The 20,079-nt window shown below is 50.3% G+C and overlaps 1 protein-coding gene across 1 annotated transcript in view; it reads right to left on the bottom strand.

Moving 5' to 3' along the window:
• HCN4 (hyperpolarization activated cyclic nucleotide gated potassium channel 4) overlaps positions 1-20,079 on the bottom strand; it is a 95,440-nt gene that overhangs the window by 51,815 nt on the left and 23,546 nt on the right. Inside the window, exon 2 of the mRNA XM_018069917.2 lies at positions 14,351-14,774. Coding sequence (XP_017925406.2) covers positions 14,351-14,774 — 424 coding nt within the window. The remainder of the gene's footprint in view (positions 1-14,350; positions 14,775-20,079) is intronic.

The following is a 20,079-nucleotide window of genomic DNA, read 5'->3' on the forward strand; positions in this document are numbered from 1 at the left end:
AGTGTTCAAGGCCAGGTTGGACAGGGCTTGGTCTAGTGGAAGGTGTCCCTGCCCATGGCAGGGGGTTGGAACAAAATGACTACCTTCCAACCCAAACCAGTGTGTGACTGTGTGATTCAGCAGCACCACTTTGCTAAGGGAAAGGTAGGGAGCCATATCACCTGGAGCATCAGGAATCAGGGCTGATAACAAGTACAGGAGGCTTCTCTGAGCAGCTGCAATTGTACCTGGACGTGCCCGACCCAGCACATCCTGGCTCTGATTCAGCACTCCAAAGGTGCCCTGGCAAACCCTTACCATTGGAAAAGGCATCAGGGAAGACCAGCAGACAGGCTGAGACAGCCCCAAAGCCACGAGTCTGCCCGTGTGTGCCATCACCCCCAGCACGGCCAGCGGGGCTGTGCTGAGCTGTCAGCCCCACAAATACCCTCGGGCAGCACGAGAGGATGTCTGTGCTCCCAGGGGTGACCACGGCTGACCTCGGGCTGCCAGGGCTGCAGGAACCAGGGGGATCTCTCCCTGGCCAGCCCGGGAAGTGGCTGACATTGCTCTCCTGTAATTACCAGCTGCAGGAGCTCAGCCCTTCCCACCTGGCTGTGAGTCCTTCCAGCAGTCAGCAGAGCAGTGCACAGCCTGCTGTCCCGCTCCCAGGAGGCTCTAGACCAAGGACTTGGAGCACTCCACTGCCCTTGCAGTGCAGCCTCCCAGCCAGCCACCTGGCCTGCCACATTTCCCAGGATTTCACACGGAGTTAAGCACTAACCCCCCTCTCCTGGTTATGTCCCAGGCTCGTTCCCCACTGCCAGCCGGGCTTGTTCCTGGCCCTTTCTCCTGCCAGTGCTGGCATCTGAAGTTGGCAGCTGCCTCTCATCCATCAGCACATCCCCTGTTCTGTGCCAGCTGTCAATTAAGCTGGCACACTGGTGCAACCTTCCCACCTTCCTGGCTCTGGAAAGCATGGAAGTGCCAGCCTCAGAGGCAAGGGGCTGGCTGTTGGCTGTTAGTCAGGGTAAGCTCTGCTCCATCTGCAAACAAGTGATGGGAGCAGGAAGCCACTGTGTGGGGTGCTGATGCCCAGCTCTCATGCTGAGGAAGTACCTTGTCTGGAACAAAATATTCTCCGCCCCTTTTAGCTTGGTCTTTCCACTTCAATCACTGCGGAAATATCCTCACCCCCCCTGTTTTTATTTGAAAGATCTCTCCACAGAATAGTTTCTCCCCACTTCCAGAATAGCAGAGGGAGTTTTGGGGTGGTATCCAGAAAAATGGCTGGCTAATCAAAGCAGGCACGGCTTCCCTCCAGTGACTGATTGGAGCACCGGCTCTTCTCCCTCCCTCTCGCCCATTAGCAGATCAGGGTCAATGGCTGAGCCCTGCGGCTGCTTCCCGGCCGGCAGAGCCTGCAGGGGTGGGAAGGGCAGGCTGGATGAGCTGCACATCCCGCAGCCGGCAGTCGCTCCGGCTGGGCCCACGTTTATCAGGCAGGGAAATGGCAGAGCACTCCAGCGCTCCCACCCCTGGGAGCTTTGCCACACCGGTGTGCTGGAATCCCGGGAGCAGGGAGGATGCAGCAGAAGGAGCCTCCACGGGGCTGTGCAAACCTCGCCAAGGCCGAGGGTGTTCACTGGGGGGGGTATGACCTGCTCTGGACTGTACGATCCCTCCTCCGTGGTGCTACTGATACCCAAGGGGCACCTTCCTGCAGTGCTGCTGAAGCTCTCCAGGGATGAGGGATCCCTCTCCCGTGGCCGTGCATGGCTGGTGGGGTGGATGCACAGCTGCAGCCAGGCTGAGAGGAAAGTCCAGAGAGCTTCCAGTTTCCAGCAGCAGATGGAAGCTGCTGCCAGCAGCTGCAGGTCCCCAGTCAGCACTCTGAGAGCACGGCTACGGCTGAGGGCTGCAGATAAGGGGAGAGTGCTCTGAGATAAGGTTCCCTTTAAAGGCACCGTCTCCTGGAGGAGCTGGCTGCGTGCTGTGTCTCAGGAAGGGGGAGGAGGGAGAGGGGAAAGGCCAGAGGAACATGTTCCAGCCTGGCTCCAGACCTCCTCGTCTGCATTCCCAGCACTCACAGTGAGCCAGGATGGAAACTTCCTAAAGTGGGCTGTGTTCCTCCTTCCCTGCCAGCGGCTCAAATGACCTTGAGGAGGGCAAGGAGAGGGGCACAAAATCCGTGTATGAGAAGCAGCAGCATCTTGTGCCTGTTTCTCATCTCCAGCAACGTTACTGCCGTGGGACATGAGAGAAGTTGCAGGAAGGATGCCCCGAGTTCCCTGGAGCACAGCTGCTCTCCTCCCACATGTCTCACAGGGTGTACTCTTTGAGGCAGCAAAGCAGGACAGAGCTGCAATCTGCTCACTGCTACACTCTGAACCCTCTCATATTGGGTGAGAGAGCTCTCCTTTTGCTTTCCATGCTGGAGAAGTCAATCTCTTCCCCCTGGCAACAGCAAAGACCAGCTCTCCACTCTGGCCCACTTGTTCTCTGTGGTCCAAAGCACAGTCAGACCCTGGCTGAGCATGGCAAAGTAATCAATCCCCTTCCCAGTGTGCAAGACAATGCTGCTGCCAGATGGACAGCTCAAAAAAAGCGACAAGGTATTGCTGCTCAACACATTTAACATCTGTCTGACACCAGCCCTCGAGGATCAAACAGACAGTCCCATGCCAGGACAGACTGGGGGATGCAGCAGGCCTTCCCCAGCTCTCCTTTCTCCTGTCTCCTGTGAAAGCCTCTTCACTCTGCTTTCCTAATGCTCCACCGGCCTTCCCCGGTATTTCTTTCCCATTCCAGAGATGGATGGAGTCTGCCTAATGCTCAAGACAAAATAACAACCATGTCTTTCAAGTCTGGAGGGAAGAGAGCTAAAGTGAAAAGTTCTTATCTGTCCTTCCTCATACCCACAAGCCTGAGGTGATTTATCAGCTGAAGAGCCAGGTGGTGGGATGTCTGTGCATGCTGGCAGGGAACAGGGAGGGAGCTCAGAGTGCAGAGGGGCAAAGCTCACCCCTGTGGGGAGGGGAAGAGTCCTCTGGAGAAGGCTCAGCCAACCTGAATCACAATTTTTTCTCCTCTCTGCACCTGAACACAAATGACAGCCCTTGTTATCCCTCCTGTGCATGAAAGAGTAGTGTGGGAATAGAGAGGGAGGTGATCATGGCACAAGCTTCCCAGGACTCATGAGCAGCACAGGGCAGGGAGAGTGAAATGGGGACATACAGGGGGAGTGAAGAAGTGCTGGGCTTACATGACACCCAGAGTTCATCAGTGCATTACAACACATTTACTCAAACCCACCAGAAGAACATCCCCTCCAGCTGTGCAGTGGCCCTGACAGAAGTCTCTAAGCTTTGGCTGCACCAAGTTTGCCTCATTAACCAGTTTCAGCTTAATTCTTTGTAGCACCAGAAAACAGGCACACTGTTGGGAGAGAGTGGAATTAGTGGTGTTTGGGTGATGCACACTGGAGAGGAGTCTAATCAACCCTATTCGAGGGATGGCCTCTCCAAACTGGGCTGCACTGAGCAAATCAAGAGGAATTAACACCCGGCACTTTGCTGGGTGAAAAAAAAAATATAAATGAAGAAAAAACAAACACAGCTGCTGCGTCTTAACTGCTCTCCACCCTCTCCAGGGACTTGAGGAAAAGCAGGCCTGTCAGCTACTTTAAGGGACATTATCCTCACAGTTTCTTCCCAGTGTTTACAAGGCAGCACTGCTGCTGCTTGTTTGATTGCTTGTCAGTGCCAGCACAGGGAGAGGTTCTCCCAGAGTTCACCCTCCACGGGTGCGTGGAGCCAGACCTGAGGTGATCCAAGGGGAGTGCAGGCTCCAGCTGCTCCCTGCTCCAGGTACAGCTCCAGGCACACCCAGCACTGGGCAGAGAGGCAGCACAATTCCCCCCTGAGCTCACCCCAGCACTGGGCAGAGAGGCAGCACAATTCCCCCCTGAGCACTGTTGCTGCTCTCTCCTCCTTGAGAACTGCACCAAGTCACTTCTCCCATCTTCAGCTCCTGGCCCACACATGACTCACTCCTTACCTCAAGAATTCCCCTCAGACCAGCCTCCTTCTGTTCCAAATCCATTTACACACTGCACAGACTATTATCCTTTCTGGATGGTCCATCCTGGCTGGATCCAAACCAGAGAAACACACTCCTCAAGTTTTTCTTGTCTCCTAAGGCCCAGGAATCACAGACACAGAATAACCATGATACACCATCCTCACTGTGCTCATCTACCTTGATGACCCCAAGTCAAGAGGTCAAGGGAGAGGATGTTGGATACATCACAGAATAATGAGATGCTGGGGTAAGCTAAGATCAAGATATATGCATCCTACACTGGGTCAGGGCTCTGCTTCCAGAGAAGAGTAGGAGCAGTGTCCCCTCAGCCCTGGGGACAGGACCTGCCCAAGGGCACTCTGCAGAGAAGTGCATGTTCATGTCATACCTCAGTGGGATTGCTCAGGGTTTGTGTCAGAGCAGATCCCAGGCCTGGTGGCACCTCAGGAGTGTGAATGAACTGCAGCTGTTTGAGAGCTATGAGGTGACTACACTGTTGCCTTTGTTTATGGCAAGGAACATTGTGGGACTACTGGCATGTGGCTCATCCCGAGCTCAGAGGAAGCTGGAAGAATAATTCTGGTGGTTTCTGTTATCAGATCACATCTTTCCCTTTCTTTTCCCAGCTGTCACAAAGGCAGAATGTTCCCCCTCATCAGGCCCTTCCTAATTCCTGGCTTCTCCCTCATAAATAGTGGATGAGCAAAAGGCAAAGATACCATCACCAGTTCAGCAGGGACCTGCCTGCTACAGGGCTCTGCCAAGGTACACAAGGCCACCACTGCCACTCAACTTTCTCAGGGAAAATAGTTTTCTGTTTAAATTAACCAACTCTGCAACCTTCATCTCCCTTTCCCTCCACACATGGAGGTGTGCCCTCGCCTGTGAGGATTTTTGAGTGTGTCACTAGACTAAAATGCTCTGTGTGGTGCAACCCATGTCAGGAAGTGCTGGGGTAGGAAGGGAGGCATGTTAAGGAAAGGCAGGGCAATTACCCCACTCTCTTCAATTTTATGGCACAGTCTTGTTGGGGAACTTCTGGACAGGCATTATCCAGCTCACAGCTCTGGCAGCTGCTGTTCTGCAGGACTTCTGGTTTAGGAAGAGGAGAAGACACAAGGCAGGAATAGTTCTCAAAATATCCCTAACCATGTTGGAGTAGAGAAGGTGACAGACACTGGAATAGCAGAAAACAGGGGTCACACATTCCTTGGAATGAAAAACTGGGGTGAAGATCAGCACCTTTACAATCCTTCCCTGGTAAAGTAGTGCTTGAATGAAATGAATAAAAAGGTTCTTGTACTGAAGCTCTAGATACACTTCCAAATCCTTTTCCAAGATGGAAAATTTTGCCATGCATTGCAAAGAGATTTCAGAATTATCTTCCATTCTAATGTGACTCTGGGAATGTGGAAATTGCCTCACTCTTTTCCTTCGCCCTTGGGGTATTCCTGCTTAATCAAAACTGGGAGAGGGGGGAGTTAAAGTAGAAAAGGAAGCTTAAAAATATGCATCCTTATGAGAGAAGCAAGAATAAAATGTCATCTCAGCTCTGAAAAAGTTACCACATTGATTTCTGCTTCATAAAAATGAGGTTAAGTTGAATGCATTAAGCTGGCAAACTGGATAATTGCATGTCCTGAAACTGTCTTCAAAACAGCTCTTTTCACAGCAGTGCTCAGAAAATAACTTCATCAATACGGCTCCTGCCCATTAAACCTTCACACACCTCTCTGTGCCTGGCTCAGGAGTGAAGCTTGTCCTTCCCGAGAAAGACTTTTTCTTCCTTTCACCTCAAACTAGTGGGGAGAGTGAGGCTGTTTTACATCCATTAGCATTTTTCTGGCAAGAAGGAAAGGGGGTGAAAACCAAACGTTTTCCAACACACTGTGTGTTGCAGAGTCTGGCACTGTGGCTGGCAACTTCTTCTCTGGAGTGGAAGCAAGAATTGCTCAGAGCCAAAGCTTGGCCTCAGGCTTTGCTGCCTTGTGGAAGAGCACTCCTTCCTTCCCCAGCCAGCCGAGCCCTCGTGCAGCCCCTGACCTTTCTGCAGGGCTGACACTGCCCTGTCCCCTTCCCCAGCACACAGCACTTGGAAAGCCAGGAGCTTGCCTTTGGCTGCCTCGTTCATGGCCACACATCCCTTCCTCAGCCCGCTCAGCCCGCGGCATCATCTGGTGGTGCTGGAGCGCGAGGTCTGAGTGCTGCCCTCCAGCCCAGCCAGCCCAGCTGGAGAGGGGCCCGGGCTCTGCTCTGCTGGAGCTCCCCAGCACAGCCCCTGCTGTGGGGGTTGTGCCTGCAGACAGTGAGGTGTGAGGGGCACTGACCATTGGATGCTCCCTCCCTCCAGCTCTCTCCACTCAGGAGAATAAAATGGACTGGGTCAGTCCCACCCCCGTGGTGTCAGTGTGCCTCAGAGTGCCCAGCAGCTCCATATCTAAACAGCTGGCCAGATACAGATCCTTTTCCAGACTCCAGCCCCTTAATGACACCAGTGAGTGGGGTATTTTTGTCTCCCTGCTGGCAGAGATTTGCTCTCACTCCAACCCCAGCAGGAGGAGCTATTTGGGTCCCCATGTGGCACTTCCCCCTGCCCAGTCACTGGCTCAGAGCACGTGAGGATGCTCTGTGGGGAGATGAAAGAACTGACTTCAATCTCTCTTGGCAAAAAGCAACTCCACGCTGCCATGCTCCAGAATCCCCTTTTCTTCCTCCCGCACCAACCAAGATGATTTTTTAACATGGTCCTATTTGGGCCAAGTTTCTGCCTCATTCACACAACTTACACATTTGGCACGTTCCTTTCCAGCCCGGTCTTGCTGAATACAACAAGTGAGGCGAGGAAATGCTGTTCTCTTCAGCTGTCTCATTAAAGTTTTCCACTTGATATGAATGCAATCAATAGTGCCTTCCTGGAAGAAGCTTCAACGAGAGCAGCGATTAATGTGCAACCACTTGCCAAGGCTAATGTGCCTCAGACAAACTGGCCTTACAGTGTGGGGTGAGGCTGGCAGAGCACAACTCCTGCACTGCTGAGGGACAAACCCACATCTGGCAGTGCATCAGCAACCCCAATGGTAACAGGAATGTCCCTCTGGATGGTTCAAAAGCTGCATCAGCACTATCTGTATGTGCCTCACAGACACCCTGTGACATGCTGGACAAGGCTGTGTGGGCTGGTTTGAGCTCACACACAGCCTGAGGTGCTCAGCACCAGCTCCAGAGGGTGCCCCTTCACCATGCTCCTTCTATGAAGCACAGTCCTAAGGAGATGTCAATCTGTTCCTGTGCATTCAAGGGAACTGGGCACTGCCACTGCTGGTTCCTGAGCTCACAGGATTTTGATGTGATTTAGAAGGCTCCCAGAAGTTTCCTTACACTTTGCCATCAGAATACAGGGTTGACAAGATCCCTCTTCCTGCTACCATACCTGTTGCCCCTCTGCTGCCCTGGGGAGGCACATCTGCAGTGCTGTTTCCAGCTCTGGGCTCCTCGGACGGGAGGGACACGGAGCTCCTGGAGTGGGGCCAGCAGAGGCCACGGAGATGATGAAGGGACTGGAGCATCTCCCTCACAAGGAAAGGCTGAGGGAGCTGGGGCTGTTCAACCTCCAGAGGAGACACCAAAAGGGGTCATCCACGTCTGTCAGTGCCTGCAGGGAGGGGCCAGAGCATGGACCAGGATCTGCTCAGGGGGGCTGAGCAATGGAACTGGTGCCCAGGAAATTCCACCTGAACATGAGGAAGAGCTTCTTCACTGTGCAGTGACTGAGCACTGAACAGATTGTCCAGAGAGGGTGTGGAGTCTCCCCACTGGAGATATTCCAGACCTGTCTGGACTCAATCCTGTGCTGTGTGCTCTGCAATGACTCTGCCTGAGCAGGAGGATGGGACCAGATGACCCTCTGTGGTCCCTTCCAGCCTGACCCATCCTGTGACTCTGCTGTAGGTCACACCTCCCCAGCCCCATGTGACAGTCACACTACAGGCTGGACCCAGGGTCCTGCAGCACTGCAGCTGGAGCAAACCCCATCAATAAAGCTCCATGGTATTAAATCTTGGAAAATGACACAGGCAGGAGGAATCCTCCTGCCAGACTCCAGCACTTCTCCTTTGAGGACCCTCTGTTATTGCAACACAACAGCAATAACAAAGCCTGCCAGACCCCCCCTCCAGAAACAATGGCCTGAAGGAAAATGAGAGGCAGCTGGCACGACATGGGCATTGAGCTGCAGGCAGCTGGTGCTGGCAGAGGGACACGGAGACGTGAGCTCCCCAAGAGAAAGGGAAACCTACCCTGTGTCCGGGGAAGGGACACATACGGAGGAGGCCGGGAGGAGGCTGAGGGGAGAGGAAAATGAAATGCTGGAGCAGCAACCAGCTATCACAGTGATTAGAGATCATTAGGAGACCAGCCTGGCTCTTTAGAAACCCTTCACGATTCCATCCCAGCATGAAGGCACAGACTGAGGGACCCTGTGACCCTGAGAACCAGAACCTGGGCACAGGCAGGACCCTTTTATTAATGTTCCTCACACCCTGGTCAGGGGGGACTTCACTTCAGATGGGGGGAAATTTAACCACCTTGCTCCTGCCACAGGGAGCCTGAGGCTCCCCAGGGCCAGTCCCAGCTGATTTTGTCAAACAGGCACCTGTCTGGTAAGAACAGATCAGAAAAAACACACCCCTGAGACAGCAAATGACTTTCACTTGCTACAAGCTGGATCTGAACTACTGACCTAGAGACAAATGGCTCTGTGCCCTAATCCCAAGCCCCCAAGCCATGTATTCCCTGATCATACCCTGCTGTTGACAGAAGACACATTAAGCACTGCCAGAAGGTGACTGTAAAAAAAATAAAAGGCTTTTTCCTTTTTATGGTAAACTCTGTGGCTGCACAGCTATTCAAATATTTGCCTGGCTCCTTATAATTCATTAGAACCCATTTTTGATGATATTCTCTTTGAAACTGTATTCCCAGTGCCCAGGTGGGAAGCTGGATTTGCACTAGAGCAGTAGAACTTCCTGCTAAAGACCAACTTCCCCAAACAAACTGTTCTTTCTCCTGACAGGTAACGTGGCACAGGGCAGGGGATGGATCCCTGGATGCCCACAGGCAGGAGAGGGAAAATGTCATGTACAGGAATGGAGAACATCTGTCTCCTCCTGTTGTCTGCTCTCCCTCCACGAGGATGTTGTGCTGAAGTGAAAATGGCTCGATGTAAAAGGCTGTGGTAAAAAATCTTGAACAACCTTCTACTCAAATGTCAACAAGAGGGTTTTTGCCCTTGATTTCAGTGCAGGATTCTCTCTGAGAGGAAAAGATGCTTCAAATTTTGGATCACTTTGTGCAGTGAGAATGAAAACTTATTATTGTAACTGGCATTATGGTTCTAATAAGCTCCTATAAGGACATTAAGACCAATGCCTGATAAAGCTGCCTTCAGAAATGAGGTAATGCAAATTTAGGACAAAACCCAGCCCATTCGCCCCTCCCGGCCACATTACCAGTGTTTGTGAAGTCTGATTTTCCTCAAGGGTGGTCAGAGGTTTTAATGAGTTACTCTCCTGGGTCTGCCTTGCTATTTAACACGACAGAATTGCAAATCATATCGATAAAAAATCTGTTCAGCTATTTTGAAGTGCCTGTGGAACGGGACCCTGCTGTGCCGCTCGGGAACAATCATTCTGTCCGGCTCCTCCCCTCCCAGGAACCACTTATGGATTTGGCCTAACATCATATCCCCCAGGCCACTAGCCATGTTCATTTAATTTAATTTTAAAAAGGCTACAAATAGGTCAGAAGAAACTAAAGGAATCAGCAAATCAAAATGAAAATCAGTTGGGAGCCATGTCCTCCTAGCCTACGGAAGCTCCCTCCTAGTCCTTCCACACAGGCCCTCCAGCCTTTGAATCAATTTTCTGAATATCTGAGTCTTCTTAAAAGTGACATCATCTTTCAGATGATGCAATCTGTGCTGAGTTTTTACTGGGAATTTGTTACTGGCACCTGAGAAGATGCATTCCCTCTGTTCTAAAGCTTCTCTGTAATATGGAAACCCCGGGGAATAAAACGATAACACTCAGGCAAGTTTGCAAATTTTCAATGACATAATAATTTGAAAATCATCAAATTGTCCTTTTCTTCAGGTTTCAGCTGCAAAACCCAAAAGCTACAATCTGAAAAATTCCTCATTTATGATCATCTTATCATTGTGATATATATCAAAAACAGATAGTTCCTTTCCTTCTCATCATAATCGCTCCCATAGAGTCTGAAATCAAAATATTTTGGTTATCTTAGCCTATGTGCTATTTGGAAACCAATTTACAGGAGCAGGATTTTACTGTTGTTCCAATAAATGTTCCTTGTTCATAAGTCAAAATAGTCTGATCTTAAATATAGGTTGCTGCTTCCTGGCACCAAACACGGGGGTAGATGCTGTGCATAAAACAGGGAAAGCTCAGCAAACTGCTCTTAGGGAAAAAATAATATACAATCCCTTTTGCTTATGAAAACCTACAGAGGTTTTTTTTGTCTAACATTCCCAGTCTGCCCAGGACGGTTTGTTTTGATTGAGCCCGTGGGTTACCTGGTGTTTGTGCCTCCTTTCTTTCTGCCAGGTGACCTTGGGGTAAGGTTTGTAGGATGTTCATGTTTGGAGTCTGCCTCCTCTGAATGGTTTCTGAGCCCAGCAGTGGAAAGGCCCAGCTCCCTGACCCTGGGACAATGTGCCTCCATGTCCACAGGGCCAAGAGCCACGGACCAACCTGGGCACCCCGAGAGCTGCTGGAGCGGTTCCAAGGCCGAGGTGACGAGAGCTGCCCTGGGCAGGGACACGGCATGGCTGGAGCAGCCCTGTTTGGTCTGCCCTGGCAGGACAGCTTCACAATCCCACTGTGCCAGCCCTCCTGCACCTCTGCTGCTGGCCTTGGGAGCTCCCAGATACTGGAGTTTGTGATCCAGTACTGAGGCAAGCGAGGCTCCAGCCAGTCCGTGTACACCTGCCTACACAGCAATCAAGCTTCCTACTGCAGGGGAGACACGGCAGACACTTCAAAAAGACTCTATTTATGCTCTGCCCTACTGGTAAATTCATTCGTGGGGCCACTCATGCAAAATGCATAATGCAAATGAAACTGCTACATTTGGAATTAAGCTTATTTTCGTACTCCAGTGAACACGAGTGCATTAGGTTGTTTTTCTTCCTTTTTAGTTTCCTTTTCTCTTCAGGTTGTTTGCCCAGCTAAAGTCCCCACAGCACTTCTCTGAGATCTGGGGGTGGATGTCAGAGCAGTCTGCTCTGAGCCACAATGGAGCAGGCACTTCAAACCCCTGGCTCTGGATCCCACGGACTCCTGCCTGGCATTGATCTGGAACTGATGAGAGCCTGGCTGCTTTACAGCACTGCAGCCCTCGCCGAGGCTGCTCTCCCCTCACTGCAGGGGGAGTGATAAATTCATGCAGAGCATGGACAATTGCAGGGAAAGGCACGGAGAGGCTCACTGAGAACTCAGGAAGTGACCACTTATCCCTGTACTCACTCCCAGTCCCACTAATGCACAGCTGTAACGTTCTGGGAGGCTGAGTAAGGAGAGAACACTCTGTGTGTGCCGAGTCCTCCTCTGCTCCTCACACAGGACTCAGTCCCAGCACTAGTTATGAGTGAGGCAGCAGCAATCCCTCCGTCAGAAGGCACTGCCCCAGCAGGGGAGTGGGATGTGCAAGGGAGTGGGATGTGCAGGGCAGTGGGATGTGCAGGGGAGTGGGATGTGCAGGGGAGTGGGATGTGCAGGCTCTGCCCAGACACAACACCCTGCCCTCCCTCAGTGACTGGTCCACCCACCTGTGTTAACTCTGCCTCACTGCCCTACACACACTCCTCTGGTTCACACAAACCCTCCCCTCCAGAGGACCAGTGTGCCCTACTCACATCTCCTTTTTAGCTTATCTGGTCATATGCAAAGAGCCTAAGAGAGAAGGATACTACCTAGATGATGAGACACAGAGTGGGACAGTGGGGGAACCACAAGAGAACAGGCCTTCAGTCACTCCCTCTCCCAAGAGTCCTTCTGCTTCTTTAACTCTGCACAGCAACCTGCCCCTCATATACACCCTGAGTAGGTCTAGTCCGACACAGCTCCGTCCTACAGGAATGAACACTTCCAGATCACCACTGAGGAAAGATTAATGTGGACTTTCAGACACAGATCATCTGTAGGCACTTCAGAGTGAGAGGAAGAAAGGACTGTCAGTGTGGTTCCAGGGAGCACAACTCCCACGCAAAGATGAAGCAGCACTTCTCTCCCCTGTCTCCCCGTTGCTTTGTAGCAGGCACTGCACCAATGGTGAGGGATCACCCCTTCCTCTGCTTCCCTCCCCCATGTGAGAGGGTGGGAAACCTCCCAGTATTAAACTCTCTCCAGGAAATTGCTGCTTGGGTTGAGCCCTGTTTGACAAAAAGACTATCGTGTTTGGTCTGGCAGGCTCTGCAGTGCATAACAGAGTCTGCATTGCAGTCCCAAACTGCAACCCAGCACCATCTGGCCCTTCCACAGGCAGCACTGCATCGCTCCAGGGAGCCTGTTCCTCGGGGGGGTCTGGAGAGCACCCGGCTGTGCTGCCCCAGCACCCACAACAGCAGCAGGAGGGAGCAACATCCCACAAACTGGGTTTGAGAATGAAACTAGAAATGGCTGCCCAGTCAAACTGTGAGGAGCAAGAGAGAGAAAAGCACTGATTTGCTTTCATTTCATCATTTCTTAAAACAAATTCAGTACAATCAAAAGCAAATATACTTGAATCCTCTTCAACCACCTCATGGAAGGGAAGTCAAGGAGCAGAGACAAGCAAGCAGGGAGCTCTGCACTGCTGTGGGTACTTGTAAATCACTGTGAAGGAACTACTTTAACAACAGCCTAAGCCACCAACTTGCCTTTCCTGAGTGCTCTCAGAGTGGAGGACAAAGAAGCAATGCAGCCATGGGATAGGATAACAGACCTGCAGCTATTCCACTGCTCTCTCAGCCTCCAACCTCTTGAGTCACACCGGGAAGGACACTCCTGCTTTATTCATCTCCACCTCTCTGTGCACTTCCTGCCTGTGCTACGAAGCAAATGAACCTCGTAGGGAATTCCTGTGGCTGTCTCTCCCTCAGCACCCTCGCAGCACCTTGCACAATGTCACCCCAGACCTCAGCAAGGCGTTACGCTCTGCTCTGAGCGAGGCACTCACAAACTACAACACCACAAAGATGAAGCCTGAAATTTGTAAAGTGTGCCCCAGTGCTCTCCCTGAGTCTGCCACGCTGGAGGAGGGGTCGGTTCAGCTCTGCCATAAATTAGTGTTCTGACAGCTCGGTGCAATCCAGCCATGACTTGCATGGCTGCTTTCCCTTCACGTTCCCAGGAGCACGCTCCGCATTAGATCATGCTCTGCATCAGGCTCTGCTCCAAAGCAGAAGAGAAAGTATGGGGAGGAAGATGAAATTGCCTTGACCAGCTTTCCTTGTCCAGAAAACATGCTCCTGAGGTGTGGAGAAAGACGCAGGGAGCTTTCTCTTTGCTTTGGAGAGCACGGAGACAGGAAAAAATAACTAATTTTCAAGGTACTTGAAAGGTTGCACCTTCACTCACATTATGCCTGACAACTCACCCTGCATCCTGGAACTCCCCTGAGAACAGCACAGGGTCCAGGGGTGGTAGTAGGGATCTGGCTTGCACTGGACCTTTATGTCTTTAAACAGACTCTATTTGTCTGCAGATTGCTCTTCCTCTTCCCCTTAAGAGAGTGTCACAGAATTTAGACAGCAAGGTTATAATACATCTCCATGCTTCTCTCTTTATTCAAGAGATAAGCACATAGAAGAAGCAGATGGTAAACAGATGCCACAGGTCCTGCAAATCAGCTGTCTCTAGACCTTTCCTCTGAGCTGTTTCTGGCCCTTTTGGGGCTCTGGGAGGGCAAGCCCTCGCTGTCTGGGTAACTGCTCTGCTCACAGGCAGCTCTATCACTACACACTTCCTGCAAGGGGTCCTGCTCTTCTCCCAGCCCACACAACATCTCCACACATCATCTCAATGATGATCCTCAAGCCAACAGCACAGTCTCAAGTGCCTAAGTAACAAGATGCAGAAGGCCCTCTTGGGAACCTGCTAAAAACAAAGCATTAGGCCCCAGCCACAACCGTTTAGCAATGGCACTGGCATAAAGGAGGAGAGTGGGCATTCAAAGCAAGCACTTTTGCAAGGGAAGGTTTAGAAGTCAGTGCCCTAGAGGCTGTGCTCACCTCCTCCCACTGGTGGATGTAGCGGATGAGCCGGGAGAGCCTCAGCAGCCGGAGCAGGCTCAGGATCTTGGTGAAGCGCACGATGCGCAGGGCCCGGGCCGTCTTGTACACCTCCGAGTCAATGCGGGTCTCCACGATCAGGAAGATATAGTCCACGGGGATGGAGGAGATAAAATCCACCACAAACCAGCTCTTGAGGTACTTCATCTTGATCCTCTGTGGGTCCAGGATGATCTCGGTGTTGTCCTCCACCACGATGCCTGTTCGGAAGTTGAGGACAAGGTCGATGAGGAAGAACGTGTCCGAAACCACATTGAAGACAATCCATGGGGTAGTGTTTTCATCCTTGAAGAAAGTGATGCCCACGGGGATGATGATCAGGTTCCCTACCATCAGGAGCAGCATGGTCAAATCCCAATAAAACCTGGACAGCAAGACAGAGACATGTGAGATCAGCCATAGAGCGGGAGATCAGGGAGCCCGGGTCAACAGAACTAATGAACTAATACATCTCTGCTGTCAGTCACTCCCTTCGCTGCTGCTCTGCCTGGTGCACAGAGGGCACAGGCTGCTAATTAAGTAATTAATATCACAGGAACACTCATCCTCTGGCTTTGAGGGTTCAGAAAGGATTGAGGGAACTGAGTGCATGGCTGGCCATGCCCACTTGGAAACTTTCACTGGGACTTGGGAGCTGCCCCAGAAGAGACTGACAAACCTGCACTTATTACAGTGACTGTTGGGTAAGGAGAGAATTTGGAAGGCCTCAGTTTGTATGTCAGTAAAGCCATTTGGGGCCAAAATCATCAAGCTGATCCTTCTTTAGAAGCAGCCAGCACTGATAGCATTGGGATCAGGATGGAACTGGAGACCGGGCTGTCATCTACAGTGCTCAGTTCAGATTTCCTGCTGAGCCAAGCTTACATGGAGCCTGGACTTCAGGACTTAGTCCACACTCTATAGACTCCTGTGTTGTACAGAAGTAATCAATAAAGCTCGGAGTCACATGCCTGGAAATATCTATTTCATTTCTAAGGAAAGTAACAACAACATTTAACTGCTCTTCCATGGAGCACAGTCTCCAAGAAGCTTATCTTCACCTCAGTGGCAAGTCAATATTATCCAGCGGACCTTACAATAACATCCCTTTTTGTTTTGAAGGTACACACAGTCTGAGTATAATCCCTAATTTATTTGTTTGGGTTTTTTTAAAAGATTTTTCCACGGGTATTGGTGTAAAAGATACACAATCTGACAATGTGGTCACAACTCAGCCAGAGTGAGGACTAAAACCTCTCCTGGGTGTCAGTTTGTTGAGGAGCCTTGCTGCCCAACACAGTGGTGCTCCAGTCCCCTCCAAATGTTTCACATGTAGAGATGCCAGTGTATTGTGGGCTCCCATTGCCAAGATTTCATCAGCTCCACTTTGTATTCTATGGGGCAGCCACTGTAATATTGTGAGATACCACAACTAACTTGTCACAGCAAATGAACAATTAACAGCAGTGATGGCACTGGAGTGACTCTGGATTTACAGGGATTTAACAGAGGAAAGTGTTGAGTTTGCTGAAGGACACACACATGCTGCTCCTCTGCCTGACACATTACAGTCCAAATCACTGAAATGTTTTAGGAGAACTGGATTTGCTTTAAAGCTCCTCAAGCTCTACCTTTGTTAATGGTTGTTCATTTAAAACCTGAGCCTCAGACCAGACTGAGCTGCTGCACGACAGGATCTCTATAGCAAGGCAACAACACTGGTTTGTTAAACTCTCAGCAGGAAAACTAAAAGGGCAGAATATGCCTTAAAAGCCTTCTCTGTACAGAGTCTCTCTTCCTGGTAAGAACACAACACTTTAAAGCACCTAAAAGCATACTTAAGATTCCAGCTATTGCACCTGTACAGACAGGGTCACCAGCAGCACACCAGCAATTCTCAGAATCACTCAGCAGAGGCTGATGGGAACTGATTTCAGAATAAGCAAAGTTATTCACTAACGAGGTTTCTAAAAATGTCATCAACTCCCTCTTCCTTGCTCTCAAGGTGCCATGGCCCTGCAGGGAAGGGAACATGCAACCCTTCCCTCAGTCTGGAGGTGCAGCGGTGCTGGTAGCACCCAGCACTGAGATTTGTCCATGTGGCTCTAAGAGCAAGGCCGTGTCACACAGTAATGTGCATTAATATAAATCCATGTTGTGATCTTCCTTATTAAGGGCCTGAGATGATGCTGCAGCTTTCCCGGGCAATTAATCTCGATAATCGCACAATGGCAGGAAGTCTGGAAGCAGTGTGTGCATTATTACCGAAAATAAATAACCTCCCAGCCATCTTTAATTTGCCCTCGGGGATACAGGAGGAGATATGCACAAAGAAAATGAGTTTTCCCAAGTTTCAAATTAATGGCATGAACCAGGCATGGCCAGGCTTGCAGAAAGTGGTTTTCTTCAGAGATCTTTGGATTTTGTGCCTCTTCCTTTTATGTTGGATGGTGATTTCCATACTTAGTGACACCTGGGGACACGGACAGCAGTGGCAGGATGGCTCCCAGTTAAAGGAAGATGTTTTCCACACGCAGAGAAGCCCAGTGAAATGCTTTCTGCCTGACTGTGGCACATCCTGCTGCCCTGGCCTCTCTCAATCAGCTGTCCTGCATCCTGATTTCCAGCATTTCTCACTCTTCCAGTTCTAAGCTCCTCAAACTCCCTTCCCACAGGCTCTTCTCTCCCAGTCTGCTGGCACTGCTGCCCTGCCCATGGAGAATCATGGGCTGCAATGTGGGCAAGAGAGGTGAAGTGCTGAAAATCATGGCCATGTGCTTCTTACACCCCAGCTCTCCTCAAGGGGGTACCAGTGACCCGAGATTACTGCCACAGGCTCCCCTCAGTTCTGAGCTCCAGAGCCACCACTTACAAACTACAGAAGGTAAATTTTGTACCCAGGACATCCCTACTAACAGAAGGGTATCCAAGGTGTCAAGGAGGATGTAACCTTTGGGCTCTAAGAAGGAGGCAGAAAAAGCTGGAAACCACCAGGAATCTGGTCTGCACACCAATTCCAGCACCCGCCTTTACAATATAAACTGCCTAGAAGTTTAAATTTGACTATTAAGATCTGCACATTTCCATTTTACCTATATATGAAGTAGGATCTGCTCAGGGTGGCATCCCTGGATTTAGACTGAATTAGACTCCTGGGGACCACACCACCTCAGAGGTCTAATACCATCCATGTGTCATGTTGTGTTTACTCTCAGGAACATCTTTTCACTCCCTGTAAATTATTGGCCACAAAGACTAACGGTGCATGTGATGTATGTAAGGGCAAGCACCAGCTATTAATAACCCATGTTTTCTGTATTTCTGTTGTTCCTTTCACCCAGGGATTCCACGGAGCTGACAGTGATGAAATTGGCTCCACTGCACCCATGAGAGGGAGATGGAGTTATTATCCCTGTCTTGCAGATAGAGAAGCTGCATGGCAAAATTAAGAGCATGGGATTTGTCCATGGAAGTCTGAGGCTAAATAAGGGTTAGGACCTGTATTTGATTCTTGAGTCTAACCAGATCTGAAGCTATTCATAGAGCTTGCAAAAGAGCTTAACAGAGATGCATCTCTTGGGCATCTTCCTTGATATCCTGTGTTCTTCTCACTTCTCTTCCTGTTTTCAAAAGCCTACATAAAAAATTAATAAATATGAATGTATTGTTTTATTATAGTTGACTCAGTGCAACTGAACAGCTCACAGCACAGGGAACAGCCAGCACTATATAAACCAGATGTCTTGTTCAAACACACTTGGTTCTTATACTACATCCTACTCTCTGCACGCTTCTTGGATCTGAAAATCACATTTTAACATGCACCGCTACCCCCGATCTTTTAATTCCTAATATATTATTTAAACAGAATGCGTCTGAGAATTAGTGTGGCAGAGACACTTCAAGAATATACGCTCCTTAAGCACTGCTGGTGTCGCTCAGCTGATCTGACAGTCTGTACACTTTGTAGGTATTAATTTGTGGATTTTGAACATCAGATCATCTTTCTGTTCTGTCTAGTGCATACTGTAACAGCAGGCCAGGAATATTGCTTTTGGGAGTAATTGTAAAATTAAATAAACCTTGATTTTTTCAAAACTATTCCATGGTGCAGTGCGACCAGTTACAGTGCAGGAGCTCAGGAAAGGCTGTGAGGAATTAGAGAGGAAACAATGGGTCTCAGAGGATAGAGGTGAGCCCAGTCAGCACCTCTGGTCAGAACAGCACTCAAACCCTGCCCCAGAGTGGGGCACATTTGTGGCCTCACCTTCTGTTCTGGCCCTATAGTGTTTGTACTGTCAGGAGAAAATAGACTTGAGCAACCTCACCTCTAAATTAACAATGCTTTTTGGATGTTTCCAGCTCCTGCTGAAAGACAGCCAGCTCTGGGTTGAAGTGAGGCACTGCCTCAAAAGGAAGCAAAAATAAAAATGTACCTAACTGGAAATGCCAGGGAGCCAGGATACTCTCCCCAGCAGTGGAATTTAGCTCAGACGCCGTGGCCAACCTTGCTAACCTTACAAGAACAGCTCTTCAACGAACAGATCTGGTTCAAACCAAAACCAAACACAAATCCAGTTGCTCTCCCAAGGCTCCGTGCTCTCTCCAGAAACAGAGTGCCACCTACTGAGTCCCACATGGAATCTCCATCCTCTGCTTTGACGGGGAGGAATTGCTCCTTAATTCCTTTAAAGAGCTGCTGAAAACCTGCCCTTTTCCCCGGAGCAGCAGCTCCCTTCCCCCGTTCTGGATTGCAGTTGAATTAGACACTGCTGTGCTCACCACCAACTATCCTGACAGAAAGGAGGTCGCCCTGTAATTCCCAGCACTGCAAGTGAGGCTGGAAATAGAAATCATCTTTCGTAAAGAGCATATTAGCACATGTCAGGGTGGCTGGAGCCACAGTGAGAGGAAAGTTTACTCCAGAAAGCAGCCATTCACAGAGGAATCTGAACACAGAGGAGAGGGAAAGAGAAAAAGCAGGAAAAGATCCTTCCCTGTCTTTGGAAGCATTGCTTCTCCCAGACAGGAGTAGGCGTATTTCTGCCTGAGAGTTACAAACTTTGCTTTATCGCTGAGATAATGGGAGGAACACGGTGATTCACTGCTCCTAAACACACTAAGGGACACTTAACCAGCTACTGAATCCAGGAATTCATTTGTGAGTAGAATTCATTTATTTATAGGGAGTTACTCAAATACCTATGTGCTTGGAAACCTCTTTGCCATGAACAGCCAGCAAAGAGACAGTCAAATGACTTACAAAAATATTCTGAACTCTCTGTAATAGGAAAAGACCAGGCTAAAGGAAAAGACAAACAGTTTTAATTCCTTCTGACCGGTCTATGCAAATAGTATGCGTCCTCTGCCATGCTGAATAAACCTCCTGAGAGCATTAGGAATTAGCTGGGCGCTAGGACAGCAGGAAGAGAAGAGCTCTGCTCCAGAATTCCCTGGATGCCTGCTTCGGCAGCGCCGGCTGCTGCTCCTCCAGCCCCGGGTCCGTGGCTCCCACTGAACGCCCTGCTGGGCAAACACACGGCAGAGTGGAGGTCCCCCGGGGCTGGGGCGTGGGACAGGGCTGGCCCCGGGTCGCCTGCACCCACCGCTGCTCCAGCTGCCTCCTCCCGGGGCCGGGGGAGGCAGGGCTGGAGCTGGCAGGGACATCACTCATTCCGCTCTGGATTGGG

Source organism: Manacus vitellinus, unplaced genomic scaffold, assembly GCF_001715985.3.
Source record: "Manacus vitellinus isolate BGI_N305 unplaced genomic scaffold, ASM171598v3 scaffold_16_pilon, whole genome shotgun sequence".
Classification (NCBI taxonomy): domain Eukaryota; kingdom Metazoa; phylum Chordata; class Aves; order Passeriformes; family Pipridae; genus Manacus; species Manacus vitellinus.